General features: G+C 48.2%; 1 protein-coding gene across 8 annotated transcripts in view; it reads right to left on the bottom strand.

Moving 5' to 3' along the window:
* LOC119660390 (dystrophin, isoforms A/C/F/G/H) overlaps positions 1-18,075 on the bottom strand; it is a 1,277,654-nt gene that overhangs the window by 1,256,964 nt on the left and 2,615 nt on the right. The window contains exon 1 of one of the 8 annotated variants that reach the window (XM_038068917.1): positions 6,769-7,646. The exons of the other annotated variants lie outside the window; for them this stretch is intronic. Coding sequence (XP_037924845.1) covers positions 6,769-6,787 — 19 coding nt within the window. The 5' untranslated portion in view covers positions 6,788-7,646. Of the gene's footprint in view, positions 1-6,768; positions 7,647-18,075 lie in introns of those variants that run through there. 8 annotated transcript variants of the gene reach the window in all.

Here is an 18,075-nt window from a genome sequence, read left to right as displayed (position 1 = left end):
TGCCAATTAACTTTGTCAAGCGAAAGATGATAGGAATGGTCATCACACAGGACAAGAGCAAAATGTTGACCATGTTTGACAAACCCGCTCCAAAATCCTCAAAAAGTGCTTGATATCTATCAGTCGTTTTCTGTCGATATTATTCAACCATAGCTTGGTGAGCGCTCATTTCTCTTCGAACTGGAAGTGTTCTCAAGTCACACCCATCCCAAGAAAAAAAACGAAATCCCTACAGCCCTTTCTCTATCCTTTTAGTCGCCATCAAAAGTTTCAAGCGGACCATCAAGTCGTTGATAAATGAGCACTGCGATATAAAGAACTCTATCCCAGACTTCCAGTTCACCAGTCCCACGGGTCATTCGGTTTAGCATTCCCTCTAAGTCCTGAAAACTGACGTCCTGCTCCGAATTTACATGTCACAATAGCTTGCCTCCTTGACACACACATGAAGGAAGCTTTTGATTCCTTGTGGCAAAACGGACTCGTATGTAAGCTAAGCGATATCGTTTACTTCCATCCGCACCTCTGGAAGATTATCTTTACTTTTCTAGAGGGGCGGCAATATCAAGTAAAAGTTCAACAACAACTGTCCGCTCCCTACACCAATCTAACTGGAATCCCATAGGGTTCAGTGCTTTCCACAATACTTTTCTGACTTTTCACCGCAGATGAAAAACCATCGTCCTTCGAGTCAACAAAAACATGACACGGAAAATGGTTTCCAATATCAGAAACTTTTTTTTCAACATTCATACTTCTCCCGACGCCACAGTGAACCAGGTTATTTATTTTGGCATCACTATGAACTAAAACAAGGTTTTAAACGATACAATCACTTCAAATCACTGCATCGCATACTCCGCCCTAAGAAACTAACTCCACCAAAAGTTAAGATTGTCTGCTATAAGAAATTAATTCGACCTCTAGTCATTTTCAGTTTAACCTTCTGGACTGACACCTCTCACTTTCAGATGGAGAGGCTCAAGTAAAGTTAGAGCCTCCGCCATTTTACAGTCACATTCGCGCTTAGGCGACGATAGTACGAAATACATATCTAATCAGATACTCAACGAAACTTCCAAAACACAATGCATCGGTGTCTTCCGGGCCGAATACGTTGTGAAATTCCTTGGGAAGTGTTTATCACACCCTAATCCATTAGCTGCCGAGTATGTGGGGATTGAGATTAGCGAGGAAAACCACCCCGATCGAACCAATCCCCACAAATCCTTCTTTTCTATAAATCCCTATTAATATGATAATCCACTTTTCGACAGGGAAGGTTGAGTAGTCCGTCCTCTATACAGGTGGTCACTCCTATGCCGCTTTCACTCAAGACTGAAACTAAGGATCAACTAACTCTACCTTAGTGGCCTCTTTCAATAGGATTTTTCTCATCCTAGACCAGGCGGGGCTACATAGTAGAGGATCGACTTTACGTAACTTGGGAAAGATGAAAAAACTTATGCATATATCCAATATTGATCATTCCGCTGCAGCAGCTGGATGCTGCTATCAAAAACTAGGAAGGGACTTCCCATGATGACAGTGACAGAGCTTTAATGCGGCTAGGTACACCAAACTTTTCCTGCTACACACTACTGCCAACGAGTTTTCCAGTTGTTGCAACCCTCTAGAGGTGCCTAGACCAAAATACTGTTTAGCTCCCTCGTCACGGCATGTTGAACCACATTTACGGATTCCCCTTGAGTGTCAATTTTATTCTTTGGGATTGAAAAAAGTCTGGCAGACAACTACAGGGAACTGAGGCAGCGGCTGACCAAAAAACTTGCCTCCGCGGAACGCGATGACTAAATGAACACGAACAATGCGTTTTTGAAATTTTGTGTGGACTTCCACGTAAAAAACTTCATTAACTGTTTGCCGGAGTGGTGCGAACTCTTTATGGATCACACCATGTGGATCAAAAATGGAAACGAGCATAGACTTTTGCTTGGATTTGCCCATTCTTAGTTCTGGCGCTTGCTCTTCGGGCCGTTCTCAAACTCCTACGTCTCATCACCGGTCACCACATTGCCCAAAAAATGGAGGTTATCATTCATATGATGAAGATCCTGGCTGGTCGCTTTTCAGTTGGTTTTTAGCTCCTCTGAGAACACTCGCGGCACCAACTTTGCACACTCTTTCCTCATTGCCAAGTATTCTGTCAAGATCTCCGAAAACTTGGGTTTGAGAAATGCGCAAGTCATCGGCAATCATTTTGATATGCATTCCACAATCTCTGTTCAGTAAATTTTTCACTCGCGATACATTTTTGTCGGTCTTGCTGGTCGAAAGGCGCCTGGAGCGGTCGGCTTCCTCCACTCTATAAGAGCAATATCTATGGTAGAAAAAAAGGCGTGGCAGACTCTGCTTGATATGGAGCGATGGCTTAGGCCACGACGACACACAGCGGTTAGAAATATCGAATTGGTGAACCTCGGTGCAAAGCTGGGATGTCTGGAGTTCCTAAGGCAGGCCTAGACCGGATACCGGTTGTTCCGCCATTGATGATGATAGAAAACCCGCTGGTGCTTTGACGAACTCCAGACTGGAGTCAGTACAAACCTTCTTGGATCCGGGAGTATAATGGGAGAAGTGGAAGTGCAATCCCTCCAACACGTAAGTGTTACAGGGTGAACTGGAACACTGCGAAAGCAGTTATTACCAATGAAAAGGTATGAGCTGGCGTGCTATCTTTTAAACACTTCAAAGCACCTGGCATGGATGGCAATGCTAAAAGAAGGTAGAAACTAAGTGCTTTCTATGCGATCGTCAAAAAATATTTTTCTAGCATGTTTCACTTTGGGCTACGTGCCTACCTCTTGGCAAAAGGTTAAGGTAGTCTTCATTCCGAAGACTGGGAAAGATGACTATTCTAATCTAAAGAACTTCAGACAGACCAGCTTTGCTTTGAAAAGCGCATTGGAGAAATTACTGGAGCAATTGAATCCAATTCTTACAATGCCTTCTGGTTCTCGGGTCACCATACATCTATTTGATAGAAGATATGAAGTTATCCTGATACGTAGAGACAACTGGGAAGTCCCAGAAGAATGCGTGGCGCGATATACGGAAGTCTTCTACACCGATGGCTCAAAAACAGAACAGGGTCCTGGGGACGGAGTCTACTTCTCGAATAAAAACAAAAGGTGGGCTTTTCCATTGAGACCATATGCAACGTTTTCTCAAGCTTAAGTATATGCGATCTGAAGGGGGAAAACTGAATGACTGAAGAGCGGTTGAAGGGCAGGCGTATCGCAATCTACAGTGCTAGCCAGGCTGCATTGAGGGCGTTGAGTATTCCTTTGATCACCTTAAGAATCGTCCAGAAATGCAGAAAACATTTGAACTCCATCCCTAGATTCAATACGGTGGAACTACTCTGAGTACCTGGTCACAATGGTGTACAGCGAAATGAAATCTCGGATGTCTTAGCACAAAAGGATTCAATCTCCCCCATGCCGGGATCGGAACCAGCAATTGGAGTATTAGTAACATTGGCTAAGGCTGTCCTCATAAACAGGGAACAACTTTCCAATAATGACAAGTAGGAGAGCCTAGCTGTTGCTAGACACACCAAAATTTTTCTCAGAACCTAACATGCAAACCGCAAAGTTTATTCTTTCGAAAAGCAGGAAGATTTGCGGGAGTATTTTAGGCATTCTGACAGGTCATAATTCACTAGCTGAACATATGTTCAGAATAGGAATTATGAAGGGTGATATGTGCCCCTCCTGTAATGAGATAGCGGAATCCACGAAGTATTTTCTATGCGTCTATAGGTACATCAGACATCAGATCTTTGGTGCCGATGCCTCCAGTTGCAACGGGTAGTATCACATCTACTTACGAAAATCCTGCGATACATTCACGAATCGGGGATATTCCGTTAGACCAGGGAGCCGAGTACAATGGCCCATCGTGGTCTGAGTGCTGAGAGCCTATAGCTTCTCTCCCACCATAAACACACACACACGCTAGTCAAAGGAACCTGATCTACCAATGGCAACATCACTATCCTTAATCATGTGGCGAGTCCATTTGCCTGTTTTACCAAGCTTTACGTGACGAGGCGTTTTGACAGGGATTCACAGTACAAGTGATTTGCTCTCTTTAACGGCCCAGAGGCTGCTGACAATTTTTCCTAACAATCCCATTATCTCCCACCACCAATCTTGCGTGCGCAGATCGTCTCTCATTCGCTCGGGAAAAGAACCAGTCCTACTACCTTCAGAATGTTCAGAATAGGGATTCTCAAAAATAGTATCCTGTAATGAACAAACGGAATCCGCAGAAATTTTTAATGTGCCAGATATTCGACTTTTAGTACCTCAACAGCAACGAGTAACATCACCCTGAAATTCTGTGTTACATAAACGAATTTGGGATAATCCATTATGGGGGGGTGCGTGAAATGAATGACAACGGTCTGAGAGAGAGACTTATACCTCTCTTCCACCCCAACAACAACGATAAGCAGCGGATTTAGAAATTGTATTCTGGATGTGCATTACCAGAGAGGCACTGACATCGGCTTCGAAAGGGATCACCATTTAATGGTCACTTACGTTCTCTTGCGTGTTTCATCTGCCATTTCTCGCAGAGTTGGGGAGCTACAGTCCCCTAAGTTCAATATCAACCGCTCGTATGACCCAGTTGTCGTTCGACAGTGGGAAAGCTGTCTTGCTGAGCGAACGGCAAATATACTAGTAACCCGATTGTGAATATCAATAAGCACCAAAAATGCTCTTTTCTCGGATGCTATACAGGTCATCGGCCACGTCCCGAAGAAGCTTCATGAGATCTGGCTGACTGAGGAATCGTGGAAGCGAATGGATGAACGGAAGAAGTTGAAAGCTCTACTGACCAATGTGAATGATATCGGACGTGACGAACTCGAACTCCGATACCGAGCGAAATCCCGAGAAGTTCTGCGTAGTGTGCGCCTTGGCAAGAGAGAATTTCCATTGCGGTGGTCAGAGAACCGGAAGATGCCGCAGATCGCAATGATTTCAGTACTGTATACCGCATCATAAAAGAGCTGAAAAATTTTCCGATGGGCCTGTGAAGGGCGTCAACGTTCGACTTCTCATCCACGATGATGAACAACTAAAGAGGTGGAAAGAACACTTCACCATGGCTCTTAACCGTATCGCATCCGGTGAGGTTCCTTATCTTCTGGATGAAATGGCCAGTCATCGTAACATACGGATACGAGCTTTTCCTCCAAGCAGATGAGAATCATCTCGGCGATCAATACACTCAAACGAAGTGAAGCCAATGAAGTTGACGGTCTCCACGCTGAGTTATTTATCACTGCACCTGCAGTTCCTGTAGATTTGCTATTTCCAATCGTAAAAAAAATCTTGGGAATCCGACACCTTTCGCAGAGAGTGGAAGAAGGGGATGATCATCAAGATCTCAAAAGAAGAGGACCCGCTTTGAGTATGACAAATGGAGAAGTATCTGCGTTCTCCCTGCCAAGATAATGGCTAAAATAATCCTGGAACTGCTATTGTCAGAGCAACATATGATGGCGCAAAATGTCACGTGCTGCACCGAGGTAAAATCTCGGAGGATTTTGCGGTCCAAAGCGGAGTTCGCCAGGGTTGCATCCTGTCAGCGATATTATTTTCTCTTGTTATCGGCGACGTTTCTCATGCTGACTTGTTCGAAGAACATGGAGGAATTCAATGGACAATGCCCCCCCTCCCCCGTTTACAGAGCCAAATGGCTCTGGATTTGAAAAGAGAAGCAAATAGAGTTGAACTGAAGATAAACGCCAACAAAACAAAGGTCTCAGTCTGATGGGTCATCTCACTCTCCCTATCTGCATCAATGGCCAGAGCGTCGAAGGCGTCGATCAATTTGTACATCTAGGAAGCGTGGGTTCTGCCGACAATGGCACGAAACTGGATGTCACCTGACATATTAACAGCGCTAGACCTGCTTTCACTGCCCTTGCAAATATCTCAACGCAAAGATCAAGTTGAGATTGTTCTGTGCTAGTGTCCTTTCTGTGTTGTTATATGGGAGTAGCACTGTTACCCAAAAGCTACAAGCTTTCGTCAATACCTGTCAGCCTGACACTCGTAAGCCCTGTTCTCGGAAGACGGAAGTGGCAGTAGATAGGTCACATATTAAGGAAGAGTGGAATCCACTATCCCAACATGGGCACTTGGCGCAGAACAGTAGAGGATGTGTGTGAGCGTCTCGGGAAGTCGTGGGGAGTGTTGAGAAGCATTTTAGGTAACCGAGAGCGGTGGCGCGGAAAATCCATTTCCTTGACCGTCATTGTGTGTTTCATTCCTCAACGTTCCACTGATGTCAAGTGCATCAGGCGATTTTTTGTGTTTCCTGGATGTGCTCCTAAATAGGGGAAAACATCTGAATAAAGAAAACAAAGGATTCCTTTGTGGCTTCCTTGATTTTATTACTGAAAAACACAAGCAACATTTTGAAATCTGACCCATGGCCTTCCTCAACGTTTTTTTTTTCAAGATCATTAACTAAGCGCGTTCCAAGAGAAGCAAGAACAGATGAGAGGTTCCCACGATTCGTTGCGCACAATAAATTCCTTGATGAGGCCCAAACAGCATTCCTCCCTCGCTGAAAGTGGACCCAGAAACCAAACTCCCTCGACGAGTCGCGGTAGCCATTGACCCCGCGACCGTGATCATCTGGCATTGACCGTGGAGCACCCACGAGCGCCCTTTTAACTACAATCTATCATCGAAGCGATGCGGCGGAGGCCTCGCCACTTACCAATGATAACCGGTTCCATCTTATCAGCCCAGAGTTGGCATTAAACGCCTAATCCATTGATAAATCCAATTTGGAGGTGAGAAGTACACGCCGCTGCGGTCTTCGGCAATCCCCGCAAGCGTCACTGCAGGCAATTGGTACACGCGCAATTAGGAGGCGACCCTAGACTGCGCCGAAGGCACTTGGGGTCCCTGAACGGGCGCAACTGAGATGTCTTCACTCGGCGCTGGCTGTGACCATCACCCAAAGGAAACGTCTCGCTACGCACACACACACACACAGGTAAGGTTCACGCACACGGGAATCAACACAGGGGGCAAGTTCACTCCGCAGGGACAACGGGTCGAAATGCACTGGGACCCCACCTCACTCAGGATTTAGCACTGGAAATGCACCGAAACACCTTCAAAAAGGATTCACTCGCGCCGGCCCACGAACAGCCGCCAAATTCGAGTTGCCACGATCAACAGGTGATCGCGGCCCGCACGTCGGAAAACGTCGAATGACCGTCGCGCTTGCACCGCGGAACCGCACTTTCCCGGTCAGCTTTCCACCAAAACGCACCGTCCCGAACACGCACAATCCACGAATTGTCGCCACACGCACTCGTCGCCACTGAAAACACTCGCGAACCCCGGGAGCCACGGCAAAAGGATATTTTCGCCAGAATCTTGCGCCGAACTGAGTCGATTCGCAACGTAAACAAGCACTCGCGTCCGCGTTCCGCCGTCAAGTGTGCCCGGCACGATCGTTTGACGTTTCTTGAGCCCGACTTGGACACGCTGAGAGAGCACTCCCCAGTCGATGGCGAACAAAACGTGAAAACCAGTCGAGCGGAATGCGAGCTTGCTCGGTTTTTGTGCCGACCGTACTCGTCAGGCTTTGGAGTGATCGGCGCTGAGTGAATGAACGCAAAGCCGGGAAAAAACGTTGAAATTCAGACCCGGATTAGAGTACAGTCACGGAGGAAACTCATGAATAAGAGTCAATGGTAGTATTCTCGTGTATTTCATTCAAACCCAATTTTAAACACCGATAACTCTGTAGGCAGAGAAACACATGTGCAAGGGTTGAACCATTCCAAATTCGGAAGAGAATTAAATCATTAAAAATGGAATGGCTTGATCTTACTTTAGCTCCGTAATACATTTTAAATCATTGGCGCGGGAAAGCTCGGTGAGCTCATGGAAAAAAGCCGGATGGGTTTTACATTTCCGAAATCAGGTGCAAGTACCAATTAAGTTGTGCTTATAGTTTGTTAAAAGATCATCCATAATTTGCCCTTGTCCATCATCATCATTATCATCAACAGCGCAACAACCGGTATCCGGTCTAGATCTGCCTTAATAAGGAACTCCAGAAATCCTGATTCTGCGCCGACGTCCACAAATTCGATATCCCTAAAAACTGTCTGGCGTCCTGACCTACGCCATCGCTCCATCTTAGGCAGGGTCTGCCTCGTCTTCTTTTTCTACCATAGATATTGCCCTTATAGACTTTCCGGGCTGGATCATCCTCCTAAGTAACCCGCCCACCGCAACCTGCTGAGCCAGATTTTATCCACAATCAGATGGTTATCGGTATCATTCATAGATTTCGTCGTTATGTAGGCTACAAACCATGGGAGTTCGCTTGTACCCGCCTAAGCGAATGGTTCGTTCTGCCAACTGCTTTCGCCTATGTTCGGATTGAGCTTTTGCGCTGTGCCAATTTTACGAGCATAGTTATTCAGTTGTTTAATCGGTTTAACGGTAAAACAGTGCCAGTTAGGGTGTTAATACACGTGACTTCTCGATAACAAAGTGAAGCCGGCGCAGGGCTCGCACCGTGAGTTGTAAGGCATCTGTTGCAATTCAGCTGCTGCAGAAGCACACGGCGACTTTGGCGTCGATTCAACATTCAATTTTAAAATCACCGACTTCATATCGCCCGAGCGGCCCTCAATTGAACGTGGTCTCCCCGCCGAAACAGCTGTTCGACGACGAAATTCTGCCCTATATCAAAAACAAAACCAACTCAACTTTTTCACCTCCTTCATGTGTGAAGCTGACGAAGAATGGCTGACCGAGTAATAGCTTCCTTCAAAGTGACGACTTCAATGCTATCTTCCAGTTTTCCTTCCTCAAGCCTTATCAGAGGACTAAGCTTCGTGAAAATTTCCGGCCCGCCCGCCTTTCCGCCAAACGTATGTCCTTTTATCATATTGTGTGCATATTTGCCCTGCCTAAGCCCGCCTTCTCCGTACGAGGATTTCTTCCACAGATTACCAGAGGTCCTAATCGTTTTGTTTCTATCACTTCCTTTCATCTTCTGTGGCAACTTTAATCTTCCTATGCTCTCCTGGCCCATTACTCCTGACCTTCCCTCCCTCTCTAATAACTCGACCCACCCTTCCCTTCCTCTTTTCACTTTCATGTACACCTGTGGCGCCCTCCAGTTTAATCTTTCTAGAAACTACTTAGATCCCACTCTTGACCTTGTCCTCTCTAATCTTCGTGTGTGTTGTCTTTCCCAATCCCTTCATGCTCCGTCTTACGTTGCCCCGGACGGCCCGAGTTCGATGTTCAGATATCCCGACTCCACTCTCCTGTCGCTCGCAAGCCTACCAAGTTTCGTAAGACGAACTTCGAAGGTCTGAACTCAGCCCGGGCGTCAATCAACTGGATCCCCCATCTCTCTCCATTTACGTGTGACCAAGCACTCAACACTTTCTATACCATTTTATCTGATCTTCTTCCTTGTTACGTTCCCTCCTTTCCTAAGTGTTTACGCTCTTACCCCGTCTGGTTCACCACTGAAGTTCACAAAAAAGTACCTCAAAAACAGACTGCGAGAAACAAGTTCCTGTCTTCTAGAAACGATGCTGACTTAGTTTTTTTCAAATCTCTACGTTCCTCGGCCAAATCCTTAATACGTAAGTCCAAAGACGAATATTTGACCAGTGTGGAAGACTCACTAAAGCGCAGAAACCTGAAACCTTTCTGGTCCCATATTCGCAACTCCCGCTGCCCTGCACAGTTATCCCCTCCGTCCATTAAATTCTCTGGCTCCTCAGCTAACTGCCCCCAACTATCTTGTGATTTGGTCTGTCGCTACTTTTCGTCAGTCTATGTTCCTCCTCCTTCCTCCGAATCCCTCCCGGTAGTGGATGTAGCCTGCTCCGCATCGCCTACTATTCCCCTTTTTACCCCTATCCTTGTCGAGTACTTCATAAGCAAACTTGACGCCAATGTCGGACTTGGTTACGATGGTCTTCCAAACCTCTTTTTGCTCAAAACCATCTCACTTCCCCTATCTGTTATTTTCAACAAAAGCTTCGAAGAGAATCATTTTCCCGGCTTGTGAAAAGAGGGTCTCATCATTCCCATACACCAAAGGGGCGATCGTACGCTTGACGAAAATTACCGTCCAATTTACCTCCTCTACTCCTATTCCAAAACCCTGGAAAGATATGTCAGCGACTGGTTGTCCGCCCACTTTGGCCAACACATAGTGAAAGAGCAACACGACTTTACCAACTTTGTCGCCAAATGTCTAAATTCACGGCAAGAAGTGCATAATCCTGCCCCGTCTCTGTTGAGGGCTGTACTTCCCGCTCCTTCTCCTCCTCTGGCGTCCCACAGGTATCTATTCTGGGTCTTTTGTTATTTGTCCCTGTTTGCTCTATACAGACGACCTTAAGCTGTTTTCCGCTATATCGTTGCCTATGGACTGTGTTTCCCTTCAATCTAACCTGGACGCTCTGGTTTGTTGGTGCTCGACTAATGGTTTAGCGCTAAACGTCAGAAAGTGTCACGTGTTATCCTGCTTAAATTCCACTCAAGACCTCGGAGTCACTTTCGACAATAACCTGCACTTTGACACCCATTGCCTTGATGTCATCAATCGAGCAGCAAAATTATCAGACTTTATACTTCGCTCCTCCTCTGATTTTGACTCCATCCATCCCTCCTTAACTCTCTTCAATTCCCTCGTGAGGAATATCCTCGAGGATTGCTCCGATTCTCTCCTCGCTCTCCTAAACGAAACCATACTGGGGGAAGCCCCCAACGTAAAACTATTAAATTATGTTACATTGCCTTCCGCAACAACGCGGGCAGAGGCACAGCCATACTAGTCAAAGCGGGACTTAGGGCAAATAGCATCCCATCGGCTGCACTGGCAATAAACTACCTGTTAGGGGTGGAGACGCCCTCCGAGTCCTAACAGGCTCTCTCTACTTCCCGGCAGGCCAGGTCGTCACCTCACTCCCATTCTAACCGAAATCTGGGAAATCGCGGCCAGTTACGATGCCTTCTTCCTCGCCAGTGACCTCAACGCGGGGCACGTATCTTGGGGCGACTCAGGTAATACCCTAAACGGCAAAGTGCTCTTCGATTGGTTTCAGTTAGGCTCATTCCTTAGCGCGGACATTATTTACGATGGAGTGCCATCCAGTTACAGAACCTGGTTACTACAAATACAGGTGCCCTTTCCCCTCAACCCCCCTCTAAGTCCGCGATAAAAACAGACTACTGCAGCGCAGGAAATGAATATTTCACCGGTTGGCCTGTCCGGCAAAATCAATGAAGCTATTCGGTCCGAACTGAATGCATCTTACAAGAAACTCCTCAAATCTCTCGAATCTGACCCACAAGGTTTCTCAATAAATAATCGATTGGCTGGAAGAAAAAAACTTCTCTTAACGTCAACCACAACCCGGTATCATGGAAATCAGTCATCCTCATACCTATCCTTAAGAAGGGGTGCTCGGGCGATCTCAAAGATAAGGGGGCTATCTCTCTCCTTTCCAGTATTGGAAAAGTCTTCGAACGTATGCTGCTAAGTTACCTCAATAGACACTACTCCTATATTATTCCACTTAATCAATTCGGCTTCGAAAACCTCAGATCCACGAGCAGGCAATCCTGTATCCCCAAGACCATATCCTCGAATCACCTGGAAAATAGGCATTGCACGGTAGTCTGCGCTTTAGACCTCGAAAAGGCATTTAATTCAGTTTGGAAGGAGGGCTTGCTCTACAAACTAATTCAGTCCTCCCCTTATTCAAGATACTCGGAGACTTCATCTCCAACAGAACTTGCCAAATGCGCGTCGACTGACTTTGCTCCATCGACTTTCCGGTAAACTCAGGAGTCCCTCAGGGATCTAATACAGGCCCCAAACTTTTTAACATCTTCCTCCACGATATTCCCCCAAACCCCCTCACCCGCCATTTTCCTCCAACGACAGTGGTCCTCCCGCATCAGGAGTAATCCTCTTCTCTCTCTCTTCTCTCCCTCATCTCTCTCTCAAACTCCTAAGCAATAGGATCATCGCTTATTTCAACTGGTGGCCACTCACCGTTAATTCCCTTAAGTGTGAGGGTATTTGCTTTAGAAACGCCAGCACAGTGCCAGAAAGTAAACAACTGCATTTACGCATTGCCATCCACACGCTCAAGCCGAAACCAAACATTAAATACCTGGAAATCTCCCTCAACAACAAACAGGTTTGCGCGCAACAGGAGAATGGAGTCGGGACATCAGAGGATCAAACTTGAGAGCAGGATTATGGGTGCCAGGGCAACGCAAGAGAGAGCGTGAGAGGGCTAGGAACGACAACGCACAGGAAAGTTAGAGAGGACAAGATCAAGAGTGCGATATAAGTGATATCTAGAACAGTTAAATTGGAGGTTGGCACAAGTGTACATGAAAGTACATAAAGGAATGGAAGAGTGGGTAGAGTTATTAGGGAAGGAGGGAAGGCGGCGAGTAGTAGGCCAGGTGAGCATAAGGAAATTAAATTCGCCAGAGAGGAAGAAAGTAAGTGGAGGGTACAAAACGAGTAGGACTTCTGATAATCTGTAAAAGAAATCCTCGAACAGAAAAGGGCAGTGAAAATATACGTAGAATATGATAAAGTGCCATAGGTTTGACGGAACGACTCGAAAGTTGATAGAATCGTAGGTGGAGGAGGAAAAGATGATTTTGGCATGGAGCTATTATAGCTATTAGGACACCTCCGCCGGTTGACTTGCCAAGCGAAGCGCAACTTAAACTAGCAACTGCTTACTCGGGACACTGACGGATCCCTCACAGCAGAGGGAGCGAGTGCCGGTGTCATTGGTCCAAGGAAAATGTCCTAAGAGCTAATGGGTAGGCACACTAGCATATTCCAGACGGAAATAAACGCCATAGACAGATGTGCCTCCTTTAATCTCGAAAGGAACTACAGGGGGGCGGAACATTTCTATTCTCACCGAGAGCCAAGCAGCGATCAAGGCACTTAGGTCAGGTGAATCCTAAACTGGTATGGGAATGCCTTGAGAGACTGAATACGCTCGGCTCGTTCAACAAGGTCTGGATACTCTGGGTTCCAGGTCATGTTGGGTTGGAAGGCAAGGAGGCAGCGGACGAGCTAGCCAAGAAAGAAGCAGGGACGCCTTTACACGGACCAGAACCCTTCTGTGGAATCGGAAACGGTTTCGTGACTATGACACTAAGAAGTGAAGAGGAACGGTTAAGGGAACTATACTGGGGGGCCTACCAGGGATGGAGCAGTCCAGGGTGCTTATTGGGGGACACGAACCCATGCACACAAAGGATTGCTTAAACCTCACCAAAAAGAACCTCCGAATCATTGTGGCCATTCTCACTGGTCATTGTCGGCTGAACTATCACCTAAAGAAGCTGGGGATATCTACGGACACTACCTGCAGGTTTTGTGCGGAGTGTGATGAAACCTCTATACATGTTCTGGGACAGTGTCCGGCACTTGTGCAAAGTAGGTCGAGGCATCTGGGAGGGCACTTAATATCAGATACAAAATTGAAAGATCTGGAGGTAGGGAGTATACTAAAGTTCCTAACGGTTATAGACTTGCTTGAGATACTATGATTTTTTTTAAATTTTTTTTTTTTTTTTTTTTTTTTTTTTTTTTTTTTTTTTTTTTTGGAGTAGGGTAGGTGAATGCGTTTACGCACAGAGTGTTGGACTCCCGCAAAAGCACGCTGGCGGACTACCAACTAAACACCTCCCTGTCATCAGAGAACTAGCCTGGAACCGTTTGACACATTACTTCGGGCTAGCCCTCCCGCTCTCCCGGCTTTGGGAGCCTTCAAGTCAGGGAATTCCTTTCACCAACGGGAGGGGAGGGGAGGAAGGGAGTTGTTAGTTAAGGGGACCCCTTACCGTCCGATCCCTCTGCCGGTCGAGTTCAATCTTCTTCGTAGTAAGAAGAGCCCGAACATAATGCGCAATACGATTCCAGCTGCCAGCGCTCTTCAGCATCTCTCTGACAATGTTGTCTGGAGAGAGCTCCCCTGTGTCTGCATAAAGCTGCTGGCGGAGGCCATCCCACCTCTCGCAAGAGAAAAAGGTGTGTTCAGCGTCATCCGGCACTCTATTGCAGAACACACATTCAGGAGATCGCGCCTTCCCAACCCTGTGCAGGTAAGACTGAAAACCTCCATGCCCACTTAGAAGTTGGGTAAGGAAGTAATCAATCTCACCGTGCTTTCTGTTCAACCATGGGTCTAATTTGTCGATGAGCCGCGCAGTCCACTTGCCCCTTGGCTCATTTTGCCAAGAAACTTGCCACTCGTTAAGGGTGCGTTGACGTTCTTCACGGGCAACCACTTCTCTTAAGTTTTCGCCCTTACGGCGATAGATAGCTTTCCGCTCCTTGGCAAGGAGGGCAACGGGGATCACTCCCGCAATCACCATCACAGCCGGTTCGGAGACAGTGCGATAAGCAGACGCCACTCGCAAAGCTCCCCGCCTCTGCACTTGAGCTAGGCGTTTACGATGCACCTCCTTGTCAAGGGCATCAGCCCATACCTCCGCACCATAGAGAAGGACGGACTGCGTTGCTCCCATGAGGAGACGTCTCCTAGTTGATACAGGGCCGCCCACATTCGCCATTAGCCGACTCAAGGCCGCGACTCCTGCTGCAGCCCTATCCGCGGCTGCTTTGATTTGCTCGAAGAAGCTCATCTTTGAGTCGAGCATTAAACCAAGGTATTTAACCGCTGGTTTTGACTCTATAGTCAACTCGCCGATCGATATGGGACGCAAGGTCGGGATTCTCCTTCTGGTCAGGATGACTACTTCAGTTTTCTCCAGCGCAAGGTTGAAACCGTGAGCAGTCATCCATCCGCTTACCCGTCGCATCAATATGCCAAGTCTGTTTTGCGCCTGTTCAACAGTGTGTCCGGCAACAAGTGCCGCAACGTCGTCTGCATAACCGACCAGGCGCGACTCTTCAGGCATATCGAGTCTCAGCAGACTATCGTAGGAAGCGTTCCAGAGGTCCGGCCCTAGGATGGATCCCTGCGCTACTCCCGACGTGATTTCCATTCTCCTCTGGCCCTCTAGCGTCTCATAGAACAGGGAGCGGTCTTTCAGATAATCCCTCAATATCCGCAAGAGATAGCTTGGCACGTGAAAGGAGTTCTCTAGTGTGCCCAGCATATCTGTCCATCTTACGGAATTGAAGGCATTTCTGACGTCAAGCGTTATGAGGAGCACTATCCGTCGAGATCGGCGGCTGTGCGCCCCGGCTCGATTAAACGCATCTACGACCTCCATAACAGCATCCACTGTAGATTTCCCTGTTCTAAACCCGAACTGCCTTGCGGATAAGTCCCCGGCAGCACGGATCGCTTCAGCAAGTCTACCCCTGATGAGCTTCTCGAGCACTTTTCCGGCCGTGTCAAGCATACACAGCGGTCGGTATGCAGACGGGAGCTCCGGATCTCCTTTACCCTTACGGATCAACGCGAGTCTGGCCACTTTCCAGCGAGAAGGAAAAATGCCCTCCTTCAAACACGCGTTGAACGCTTCGAGCAGCAATTCTGGCCGTTGGCGGAACACCAGTTTGTAAACTTCCGCCGGGATGCCATCAGGACCTGGCGCCTTCCTGTTTTTCATAGTGAGAACCGCTTCTTCGAGTTCTCCCATTGTGAAAAGGGGGCAATCCACGAGGCTTTCCGCGCTGTTTACATCAACCCGTACAGGGTGTCTGGGGAACAATGCCCGCACAATGCGGTCCATCTGGTCGGTGCTCAGTATGCAGGGCTTCCGCAGAGCCCCGATTTTCCGAGTGACAAGCTTATAGCCAAGTCCCCACGGGTCATCATTCACCTCATTAACAAGATTTTGCCAGCCGCGAGCTTTGCTTTTATTTATAGCGCTGCGGAGTCTCCTTTTTGCTGATCTATATTGTGCCTTTATGGCACATGCCTCCTCGTTGGCGTACAAACGTTGTGCCAAACGGCGGAGCTTATGACACTCCTTCCGTAGGTCGGCAATTTCCGCCGTCCACCAGTACATAGAAGGCTTGTCGCGCCTGGGGCCCCTCCGGGGCATGGAAGCCTCACACGCCGTCGTTATCAGATTCATCACTGAATTTACGACGGTGTCAGCTGCGACACCACCACCCCCCGGAGTGCCCCCCAGTGCGGCCCTACCTGCTCCAAGAGCTTCGACGAACCTTCCGATGTTCACCTTCGCGACATTCCACACGCAGGGGGAACGTCGTGTTGGTGCTCGCCGGCAAGTAGCGTCAAACACTCCGAACGCAATGTACTGATGATCACTTGCCGAGAAGTCTTCTAGGACTCGCCACCCGTCCACCGATGATGCCAGAGATTCCGACGCAAAAGTGATGTCGGGAATGCTTCCTTCACAACCTGAGCGCCGAAACGTTGGCGTGGATCCGGTGTTTAAAATTACGAGCCCGGTTCTCGCCGCCATTTCCAGAATCCGTTTCCCTCTGGAGTCTGATTGAGGCATGCCCCATTCAAGAGCCCTGGCATTAAAATCACCGCCAACCAGGATTCGTCCCTCCGTGCTCGAAACGGCGTCCTCCAGAGCATCAAGCCGGCGTTGAAAGTCCGGAATCGACTCATTCGGCGTCAGGTAAACGCTAAAAAACGTTATCCCTAAACACCGGATCCAGACAAATCCGTCCCCCCGGCCTTCGGCAAGAACACGAAGTCGAACGTCGTCCCGAACCCAGATGGCAGCGGTGCCCGATAAGTCCAGATACCATGAGGACGGGTCCTTGTTTCGGTATTGCTCGCTAATCAGCACTAGATCAGCATTTACTTCCGCAGCGAACTGTGCTAGCAACTGGTGAGCGGTTGCACTCCGGTGCATGTTAATTTGCAAAATGCGGATCATGGCGTTCGCACCCTAGCCCTCTCCAATTCCGCCCTGAAGATCGGACACCGTCCCGAGCCCGCAGTGTGTGCGACGCTTTCGCCAGACGCACCACGATCCCTGCAGAGAACACAACTCTCGCTTTCCTTGCAAGTCTTCGCTTGATGACCCGCTTGGCCGCATCTCCGGCATGCTGTCCTCCTGTCCGGACCCTTGCAAGCTGCTGACGTGTGTCCATAGTCCAGACACCTGTAGCACTTGGTGGGGACTATCCGCATTCGTACCCTGCATACTACCCATCCGATTTTGATTCTCCCGCTGTTAAGGAGTTTCCTCGCATATTGCTCGGGGACATCCACCACGGCAAGTTTTTGGCCTCGAGCATTTACAGAGGTAATAGCTACCCGGGCATTGGTTACCTCTGGACATTCACGCTTTAGCGCCTCCTCTACTTCGACCTTTTCTGTGAGGCAGTCAAGATCCCGTATTTCCAGAGAGCACATGGGTTCTAGGCTGGAAACAAGGGCCTTCTCCCCCAATAGCCCCTTGACCGCTTCGCAGAACGTGCTCTTGTTGGTCGTCTTTGGGCCCAGTTCGACGAGAACTCCACCACTCCTCGTTTTCCGTATCGAAGACACCTCTGCTCCGTTCTCCTCGGGTTTCATCCTGTAGCGGATTTCACTAAGGACTTCCGCAAATGTCTTGCCTTCCGTCGGCTTAATGAGCAGAGCCGACGGTCTAGTCCTTCTTCGTGTCCTCGTTTTTTCCGCTACTGGCTTTGGGTTGGCAGCCTCCTTGTTTTTGGACAGACGTGTCTCTGGCGCCGGAGTCCGTTGTTTCTTTTTATCCTTTTTCGCCTTTTTTCTTTGGGCCTTGGAGACTACTTCGATAAAGTCTCCTTCAGGCACGTTGTCCTCTTTCCGCTTTTTCCCCTGTTCACTTTGCAGAGGACTATCTGCGGTCCGTTTGACGCAAGCAGCATTCTCAGCGGGGAGTGCGACTGTTTCTGCTCTACAATCGTCTTCCGCTGCTCTCCACGTGCGTCTATAAAAGGAAACGCGGTCCAGTAGTTCCTCCAGTTCCATCAGCCCGTTTTTGACGCCTTTACTGACGTTTCTCTGAAGGAACGTTGCCGACCGCATACGCTTCACCACTGCTGCGC

This window comes from Hermetia illucens, chromosome 6, assembly GCF_905115235.1.
Source record: "Hermetia illucens chromosome 6, iHerIll2.2.curated.20191125, whole genome shotgun sequence".
Lineage (NCBI taxonomy): Eukaryota > Metazoa > Arthropoda > Insecta > Diptera > Stratiomyidae > Hermetia > Hermetia illucens.
Note: the sequence above shows the minus strand (reverse complement) of the source record. Positions and strands in the feature narration are given on the sequence as shown.